The 10447-nt window shown below is 36.7% G+C and overlaps 2 protein-coding genes across 4 annotated transcripts in view; one reads left to right on the top strand and one right to left on the bottom strand.

Annotated features, from left to right (window-relative positions):
• Nucleotides 1-8701, top strand: part of LOC105269917 (zinc finger protein 346) — a 34920-nt gene extending 26219 nt beyond the window's left edge. The window contains exons 6-8 of one of the 2 annotated variants that reach the window (XM_011310521.1): nt 3210-3517; nt 7378-7446; nt 8105-8701. In XM_011310521.1, coding sequence (XP_011308823.1) covers nt 3210-3517; nt 7378-7446; nt 8105-8271 — 544 coding nt within the window. In that variant the 3' untranslated portion in view covers nt 8272-8701. Of the gene's footprint in view, nt 1-3206; nt 3518-7377; nt 7447-8104 lie in introns of both variants that reach the window. The other variant, XM_011310520.1, reaches the window with a different exon arrangement.
• Nucleotides 8702-8880: 179 nt separating this feature from the next.
• Nucleotides 8881-10447, bottom strand: part of LOC105269916 (membralin) — an 88456-nt gene continuing 86889 nt past the window's right edge. For both annotated transcript variants that reach the window (XM_011310518.1, XM_011310519.1), the window contains one exon: nt 8881-9132. In XM_011310518.1, coding sequence (XP_011308820.1) covers nt 8906-9132 — 227 coding nt within the window. In that variant the 3' untranslated portion in view covers nt 8881-8905. The remainder of the gene's footprint in view (nt 9133-10447) is intronic.

Raw genomic sequence — 10447 nt, 5'->3', positions numbered from 1 at the left:
TTCTCCACTCCTGGGTCTCCACGCTAGTCTAAATCTCCAACACAATGAAATTCTCCTCCGAACAATCTCTTTTCCAAAAACACTACTGGTCACGGGGCAGCTGTATCACAAGTGATGACTGCCAGTTATCTTCACACCTTCTTCCCTGATTATCGGTCATAATGGGGGTTACTCGGGGGCACTCGTCATCGATTGTCCTTTTCTTCTTAGTTATTCCTTGAGGGTCAGTTGAGGGATGTCTCTTTCTTCTCCGGGTCACGTGGTGTCCAGTCTCTTCGTGGGGGGTTTTCTCCTTTTAGCCAGTCTGCGATGAGTGCGGCGTCGAGGGGAAACGGGGGGGGGGGGGGTTTCTTCTTCATCGTTGTCGTCCTTCTCCACGGTTAATGTGAGTACCGGGGCGAGGGGAAATGGGATAGGGGGAAGGAGTATCTCGCGAATGGGTTATCCAACGGTGGCAAAAAAGAGTAACTTAAACCTAACTTAGCCTAGGAAAAATAATAAGTATTAATTAGGGGGCATGGGGGGGGGGGGTGCAAAATTCTGCCTCGTCACAATATGGTATATTTGCATTCTCGCTGTACAGTTCACAATACTCATCTACATCTGTTCCATTCTCCCATTGAAATCTGGACAATTTTTCATATTTTACTCGAAAATAACCTGTTTTTTTGGCATTTTTTCGTTTTTCTTTCTCGAAATTAACTCCTATTAACGTCACATTGATTCCTTTACTATTATTAGCCTAGAATGCAACGTGATTTATCGGTTAGGGTTATTATGGAAATTAAGCCTTTCCATCTTTTGCATCTTTCAGCAAAATGGTAACCGAACTTTCTGCATTTTTTTCATGACTGCATGCCCACACAATGTTTTAGTTTGTTTTTTTTCGGGGCGAAGTCACGAGTTTCCATATACATTTACCGTTTGATCCTTTCTTTTAGCTTTTATAGCAAAATTGACTATTTTATTGTATTCTGTTTTAGAATGTCGCAAAGCGACACTTACAAAGGCCAAAAATTAGAGCAAATGTACGTAAAGTAGAAAAAATTCAGATACTATATTTTTCGTTACTTTTTAGATTTTAAATTTATGTTTATCTATTTTCCCTCTTCGGAAGGAAAAGTCCAGACTCTCCGAAAAATCGACGTTGAAGGGACGAAAGTGGAAGTCGGTGCAATCCTCATGTTGCCAAGCGAAGAAGGCTCAATACTTCATAAAGTAGATACAATTCTTGTTCAAAATCCAGACGAAATTTTCTTTATTGTTAAGACACTGGAAGGTATTTACTTGGATGAACATCATGATTGCTTTGCACAGAACCAAGAGGCTTACTCGTGGGCGATTTTAGATTTAAGTCATTTACATAGCGGTATCATAACAAGTTTAGTTCGCGCCTTTAATGGTGCAAAATTTATAATTAAAAAGTGGTTATCAAAAGAATTTAATAAATTTTACTTTTTCAAAAAATAATATATGTATGTCTTTTGGTGTATATTCCCTTTCCTTCCTCTCCGTAGATACAATCAATTACTCAATGTGTGTGTTTCATTGGGAAATAATTATTCTCTACGGCCAATTTAAAAATTCGAGCGGAAAGGCATAATTTTTATTTGGTTGATAAAGAAATTTTATGACACGAGCACAGTAATTTTTCTTCCACAGTGATACAGTTTTCCTGTATCTCGCTTGGTAAAAATTAAGGTTAAGGACATGACTTTTTTTATCTCGCTTGGTAAAAATTAGGGTTAAGGGCATGACTTTTTCTCGTGCGTGTGCTTTGCACCCCCATTCCCGATGAGCACAGTAATTTTTCCCCGATGTCTGCAGCAAAAATTCATTGAATCTTTTCTCCGTGTATAGTTGTGTCACTATGGTGCTCTACTAATAGCACCATACCAAGTTGTACAAAGATGCATGCTCCGTCTAGACAATGTACAAGGAAAGGTTAACCAATTTTTTTTAGCTTAAGCCTCTTTCTCCACTATAAAACGTTCGATGTATAGGTTCCGATTTTCATTGACGTGGAAGTAATAGTAGTGTGGACTTGGTAAATGACCAATGTACCGCACTTTACAAAATTTTCCTGACTTATGTGCGATCTAGGTTCACATCTCCTTATCTTTTCTGATAAGTGAAAAGAAAAATTGTGAATTAAAATTATCCCTTATAAATTCCCAAACGCATGACATCATTTCAAATCGAAATCATACCAGTGTTCAGCATTACCCATGGTTCGTGACGGAGACGCAGCCCGTATCAATTCATAGATCATGTATGGTCAGGTCTACATCTTCATCTAGTTGGGAACGACACAATTTTTGATTTGATCTCACTAACAATCGGCGTCCATTAAACTGGAGCCATACTCGACAGGAACAAATTGAAAGAGCAACCGCTGGTAGGTAGTATTTCTGGGATGGGAGATACCTTCGCTTTAGCTCTTTCTCATGGTTGTGCAATCTCCACCATCGCTAAATTGTTGAATTTAGACAAAAGTTGCGCGTAACTTCCTGTCTTATCCAACTGTCTTCCTGTGGTGTTGCTCTTTACGGGATTTCTTCGTGATTTGCCGGAGAAGTTGCGGGTTACATTCCAGGCTGTCAGCGATGATAACGTAGCCGTCACCAATTCTTAAACAAAATCGCACTTCTAAAGACAGTTTTCAACGCAGAGCATAGGGTAGCGTATGCTAAGCATATGAAAAACACAAAAGATTCCCAGTCAAGTAGCCTGAGGCTTTACTATACTCAAGGTTTAGCCAAAGGCTCACCTGGAATTAGACGATAACTCTATCTTCTGTTCAGTGACGGGCTCTTTGGACCCTCAGTCTCTAACCGAAGTCAGCCATACCTGGGGTACAAATGGTTCATAAGTTTATCCCTCTTGCCCTCTGCAGTCGATAAAGGTGGGTTCTGCCCGTCTGTTCGCAAGTAAAAGGACGTTCTATCCCATCTATTAGTATGTATTCTATCATGAAGTCCTGCAGGCTTTCCTTGTTCCATCGGTATTGGAGCTTTTTCGCTCTATATCACGCGAGTTTTAGAGCATTATTGTCTATATTTTATTTCAATAATTAACATTTCATTCCTTTCCACAATGATTTCAAATATTTTTCTTCAAACCAGGCTACAAATCATCGGGAATTAATGGAAATCGTTATGATAGCATTGACTCTCTTCATAGCTCAACATTCTCGTTTTTTCCAGAAGTCCGAAGAAAGGCTCTACACCACCGGTGCAAGTAGATCCAACAGGAAGGTTTGGCATCGGTATGGGTTTTCAGTTAGAGCCTCAAGGCCCTTCTATCGCTGCAGAAACTATGGAACCCGTTAGGCCCCTCATTCCGCAATTACCAGCTCCACAACTGTACAATCCTGTAGCTACCACTTTCTCAGCTGCTCTGAGGTGCGATCTCTGTGGAGTAACTGCTAATCGTTTAGAACAGTTGGAGACCCATAGACGGGGCACGAGACATCAGAAAATGTTGCGATTAAATGGGATGATTCCTGCAGAAACTAGTAAGTACCTAAAAACTATGACCAAGGAGACTTTCGAATTGTGCATTCTTGACATCTTTATTCTCAAATGATAGAGTGCTCAAATGATAGAGTGGTAATAATGGCATGTGACAAGAACCAATAATTTCATAGAAAAATAAGGAAATCAAATAAAAAATGTAGGATTCGGTGAAGAACCGAAACATTTGATAATGTGAAACACCCCGACTTAATGTATGAATCAAATACTCAACTCAACTTCAACATCAACTCAAGAGATTCGTAACAATGCAGCGAAAAAGCTAATGGTAATGGTATTGAGTCCAACTTTGATCTCGTGGTAGCTGCACCTATACGATGATGAGCGCTGAGAGTCCTGCTTTTGGTGATGTTACTGGTGTAGTACCAGGGATTGGCCGTTGCGAAAACGGTGACAAAGTATCGTTAATACCGCTATCAAGGGAGAAATTTTGCGCGTTTTTTCCGGCTTGAACCTTTGTTTTCTCGCGTTAAGGGCCGCGAAACAGTATCAATAGTGGCAGATTTATGAACATACAAACAGCGGGTGGTTCAAACTAAAATTCCACCATAACTGCATTAACAGGTAAATTGTGTTTTCTAAAAGAATGTTTATCTAGAGGGGGAAGGTATTTGAACCATTTCTCATTACACTATTTCTCTCTTTAATTCCTTGAATTCTAGTTCGTTCATATCCAACAGGTTAGCTCTCGCAGCTTCTTTTGTTGCTGTTGTTGGGTCTAAATTTCTTGGAAACACAAACACTAAGGGGACTTATTAACACAACAATAAGGGGACTTATTGTTGCTGGCAGTGAAGAAAAATAGTTAATTCTATCGGTTAAATCAATCACTTCATAACTTCAACACGCTTCTATTGTCCTAATCGTTGTTAAACTAATTGATGAATTTCCAACGATAACCTGTATCCTCTGCTTGTTCATGTGGTTATTAATAGATTTTATATTCTATTTGGAGGTATTAACATAATTCGATGGAATTTTAGTTTGAAACACTTGCCGCTTGTATCTTTATAAATGCGCCAGAACTAATACTGTTCCGTGCGTCCTAACGAGAGAAAAAAAGGCCCGGGTGGACTATCCATTGAATGTCATCTTTTGTTTAAATTTGATCTTTTTAGCCTAAAATTCATTAAAATTTGGGATCAAATTTATGTTGCGGGAGCTAGTGGAATGGTTATAAAAAAATAATAAAAATTACGCAGCTTACCATTGCTCTTCAGAAGATTGAGTGACAGCTAGATGCAATAGTAAGCTACGTATTTTTTATTATTTTTTTGCAAATCTGGTAAATCCTTTTTAAATAATATCAATCTTTTGCACCCTTTCATAGTTTTCCCTCTTTTTTTTCATTATTTTTTTTATAACCATTCGAGTAGCTCCCGCAACACAAATTTGATCCCAAATTTTAATGAATTTTAGGCTAAAAAGATAAAATTTAAACAAAAAATACCATTCGATAGATAGTCCACCCGGGCCTTAAAAAGATAAAATTTAAACAAAAGTCCCACGTTCGATAGAAAGTCCACCCAGGCCTCAAATTGGAAAAAACTGGCAAAGTTCCTCTCCAGTACCCACCGAGTCACTGTCATTTGTCTCATCTTCGGCAATTGTAAGTACTGGCTCAATATTGTTCATGGAAATGTCAATTTCTAGGCAATTAATTTAAAGGACTACGATGTACGGTGCACGATGTACAAATGGCTCCTCAATCTATCGGTGATTCTTGGTAGCACTATCTCCCCAAATGACAAAAACTGGTGTTTTGTAAAAAAACTGAGCCAAGTAAAAGTTTCACTCAATTGATTCTGTAAAAAACTCGTGTTTTGCCAAAATATAGCGTTCCTAGAAATTAAAATAAAATCGGAAAATGTCAGTGAAAACGCCAAGAAAAGGAATACGACTTACTTGGCGCGGTTTTTCCCAAGAACTAGAGTTAGAGCCAAAGATTATCTTCGGTCACTTTTAACTATTAATCAAATTTCATTTTAGCATTATCCTGTAAATAAAATCGCGTCAAGTAAGTTGGTCCTGCCTCTATTGATTTTTTAATTTTCATTATTGAATCCTTTTAATTGAGTCGTATCACTTTTCTGAGCGTTTTCGTCTACATTTTCCGATTTTTTTTTAATTTCTAGGAACGCCATATTTTGGCAAAATACGAGTTTTTCACGGAATCAATTCAGCAAAACTTTAAGTTGGCTCAGTTTTTTTTACAAAAACACCAGTTGTCATTTGGGGAGATTTTACTAATTTTTTCAATATAAGTAAAGAATTATTTTCACGTTTTCCAAATTTTTGCCACCCACATCACGTTTTCAGTTCATTTGAAGTATATTATTTGCATGATTTTTTACATGATACACAATGTGTTTCAATAATTTAAAAAACTCCTTTCTGCATTTATGTCTGTATTAGACAGAATCAATTTTTTTTTAATGTCGAAATCTCGAAATTCATACATCCATTAACCTCCAAAATTGACTTCAGTCACATGTGTAATTATACGCATAAATCGGTCAAGAACTGCGTATAATTTTCCAACAAAACGCAAAGCTAATATTTGTTACCATAAAATAAACAATTATAATTATGGAACTAAATAAAAAACCTAAAATGCGAGGGAAGAAATAAAACACTCTCCTCTGTTTCCGTGTTACAATTAAACGGTTTGAATACACGGATGGCAACATCTCAACGCCAAATTTGGCCCAGGTTAGGTTGGATCGTATGGTGTTGGAAGCACAAATTCTCCGGGTGGACGGCGTCATTCATCATTAATGATATCATCTGCGACTGCTAAGAAGCACGGCGTAGATAGACTATTAGTATCTAGAGTGTTAATTACAACGCCTACACTTCTAGCGATGATGTCGTAATTTGGGAATATCACGGGCACACCGGGGCACCGAGGTAAATGTGCTATGAACGGCACATTTAGTCGTACAATCTCCACGTGGATGTGTTCAAAATGTTGTCGTTTTCAACTGGAAAAATATTGAATCGATTAGGTGACGTGACACCATAATATGTCCTTCGAGTATGGTATGGTAAGATATGCGCGAGTTTAAAGACGATAATTTTTCTTCAAACCCGGTCAGACAAAACATTGACAGACGAGCTTCCCTTATGCGTTAGACCCTGGATAGCTGGAACTATGAATCATATATACATCTTACAACATATATATATCTCATACAACATATATATATCTTCAATGTCACAGTGAATTGGTGTTACTGACCGATAAAATCAAGGCGGCCAAATTGCCATGCGGTACCTTTCTCGGGATCCTGCTTGAAGGCATACAATAACGATTTACAGTTGATATAAATGGCCACATGATGGCTTCCAAAAATGCGTCTGAATATACGAACTACTCCTTACATTGTATGGAGCTCTCGGTCATATGGAATATAAACATATTCCTCAAGCAATGGTGAAGCTTCTGGTTGAAGCAGGTAAGCAGCTCCCAGAGTGCATATCTGTGATGCAAAAGGAAGGCTGAAACGGTAAACTCAGATGCATCAGTAAATGTGTGATTCCACGGAAATAATGATTATCACGACTTCACTCTTTTTATCATCATTACAAGATAATACCTACTACTAAGGGAGAGCAAATCGGGGCTGATGACTAGATTTTTAAAAACACCCCGTCGATTCTAACTTAACTTTAACCAATAAAATCGAATGCAAATTCAGAAATTATTTCCATTGGTCCAAATTGCAAATTTTGTACGTGGTTTCTAAGAATAAAAAAATATACGTAAAAAAAAACATTAATTTCTTTATATTGTATTTGTCTATTAAGCACTCTTTAACTACCTTGTCTTCTTTCGTAGATACTCCAAGTGAACATGTATCAACAACAACAACGACGATTGACTATTCAATTTGCAGAACACCTTCAGGTATATCTTTGGAAATAATATCATGTCATTAGCAGATTGCGACTTTGAATGGTCCAACAACAATTAATGGAATTGAAGAGATACCCCTAACATTTTCTCTGAACATATCTATTGAATTTTTACTGATACTTTTAGAAGCTTCATTGAACATCTATTCGAATTCTTTTGCAATACGGCTTACCTTCTTTCAAGTCCTTTTTAATGGGTAATCTTGAACATTTGCCATGTTCTTTATTATTCATTATTCCTGGACAGAACAAACCAGTATATTTTTTTAATACAAATTATGTTCTTCCGTCTTTAATTTTTGCCCCATAAAACTACTTTGCTCAAGAACTTTGTAGTATTTTATGACTGTATTGTATTGTCTATAGAAAATGTAAGGAATAGAACAATTTTTGCTCAAAACGAGTGTAGAACTTCATATAAAAAATGTTATATCAGGCATTTAGCTTCTGTAGATATTTGTCAAGGGGAAATCTCTTATTAATCAGCTTACAGTCAGAAACTCATAATTTCAAATAGAAATCCAATGAAATTTGTAGAATATTCTTCTGAAAATGTAGTAAAATTCTTTGAAGATATATTTTCACCAAGGTTGTTTGCACTATTGAATATTTTCATAGATAAAACTTGATAACGAACATTGATTCTACAGGTTCTTACTACTGCGCCCCTTGCGACAAGTCGTTTACATCCGAAAACAGCTTCGCTCAACATGTAGAGAGCAAAAAACACAAAAACCAGGTGAATCCAAAACAACCGGCAAATCAATCCCAACAGAGACTATCGAACCAAGACAAGTATAAGAAACATAAATTATGAGGAATTTAATGTCTATAGCTATATATTTTTTATTTAAAAAAGCTAAGATATTCTTGTCAAAATGTTGTATTGTCTGACTAATAAAAACTACGTTCTATATTAATCATTCATAAGCAACCCTTTCAAGTCAATTTTCAAAAGTGAGTGTTTGAAAATAAGACTTTTCACAAAGTGCAATTTAACTAGGTAGCATTATCGTGTTCCGATCGTGTTGTTATGCCGCAGATTTGGCCAATTGGGTTATTTTTAAATATTCAGAAATCCAGCATTGTCAGCGTGACACTCGTCGGTATAACTGGATTATGGTGATCAAGTAATGACACATACCTAATTATGTATTTAAGAGACGGCTTGGGTATGCAGAAGGCAGATCCAAAGCCGGCTCCGGTATGTGTTAGTTGTAATCTTTGTAATCAATCAGATGACATAATTAAAGTCAAAAACTCTCATATTTAAATACCTATAAACTGTTGATTGGATTTATCCCTTCTAGCATAGAACCTACAATAAAAATAAGTAGCCCCCCCCCCCCCCCCATTTGTGGAGATCCCAAACGCCATTATCGTTGCGATATAAAAAGCTCGGGTAAAAAAAGATAGAACAGACCGGTTAATTTTTTAAAATGTAATTCGTTTCAATTATTCACAATTTCTGATGCTGGAGAGACATTTGTCGAAATTACACTGGATGGGTCAATAACTTCATATTCCTCTGAAGTCGAGGGTTCGTTGGAGCTGGAGCCACTGGATTTCGAATCTTCTTTTTCATTAGTGAGTTCTGATACCTCAGGATCACGGGAATTAGTTTCCTCTACATCTTGGTCTGGGGAGATAGATTCATCTTGTACATTTAATTTGACAGCTGCAAAAAAATTAAAAGTATTAAGCAAGCAATCATAAAAATTTATGAAAGTTGAGTTCAATTGAGTTCAATTGTGTCACTCTTAAAGAAATCAAACATTATCATCTGTCAAATATGACATTATTATATACCATATGTCAACTTTCATAGAAATTCAGTCCGACTTCTTCCTTTAAAGATTTTTGAATTTCAAATTGAATTTTCTGCATATCTCACCGTAGAAATACCAAGTCTCGGATTAATAATGTTTATTCCCTTAGAGAGTAGAAAGTACGATTCTAACCTCGCTTCGCTCGGTTAGATCGTAGTTTACAGTTCTTACGAGAATAAAATATCGTGCGCCTCATGAAAATGAAGTATTTTCTGACGAAATGTGAGTTTATAACCCGAGCTGAAACGAAAATACTTAACTCCCTAGAGGCACAATATACTATTTCAGTTTCTAGCACAGACATTAAGATGTCCGAATAAACACTGACGTCTTGAATCCGGATTATGCGAACTCATTTTGAAACTTTTGGGAGCGTCAAACTAAAACTTCGAACAGAAGTTTCACGTGATCACTTGAAATTTTTTAATCTAGTCCCGGATAGATAGATTGCACCATATCACCTACATAGTTTTGTTCTCTCTTTTTCATATCAGACTGTATTATACTAAAGTCAGCATAAGTTTTTACTTCTCTGGGTACCCCCACTTCACGTAGTTACCACTTGTAACCATGTCCCCCACTCCTAAAATCAATGTTAAAACTTATGCTGACTTCAGTATACTTATCTCAATTACACTTATCTCTCTTTACTCATTTTGGCTACATAGATTTTTTAATAGCATTATTTCTTGCAATAAGCTTCGTATGTCAATTTTGAAAAATCGCTGCATTAACTTGAAATTCAGCACGAAGTTTCCGCTTAGCAATGAAATATTTGGGACTGAAGGAAGGCTAAATCGGATCATTAACTCATGAAGTATTCAACTTTGGTTCAAATTGAACTATGCAACAGATTTCAATTTTTCACATCTATATCTCAATCAATCATAATATGTATACTCCTCCATACTAAGTATTCGAGATATTCTAAATTTGCCTTTTTTTTTCAAAACAAAACAATAGAGGACATGTCGAGGAAAAAAAAAGAACTATAATTGAAACTATGATTACTTTAATATAAACCAGGTGAGTACCTTGAATAAGTCAAGGCAAGTCGATGCGAGAGTAAGAAAGTGACAATAAAGGCGACGAAATAAGCACGCCGCGATAGTACCGTGCAGGTCCCTCGATTATCCCTGAGATTCCCGGACCCCCGAGCCCCCC

Source organism: Fopius arisanus, unplaced genomic scaffold (assembly GCF_000806365.1).
Source record: "Fopius arisanus strain USDA-PBARC FA_bdor unplaced genomic scaffold, ASM80636v1 scaffold00076, whole genome shotgun sequence".
Classification (NCBI taxonomy): Eukaryota; Metazoa; Arthropoda; class Insecta; order Hymenoptera; family Braconidae; genus Fopius; species Fopius arisanus.
This window is presented reverse-complemented; position numbering and strand designations above follow the sequence as displayed.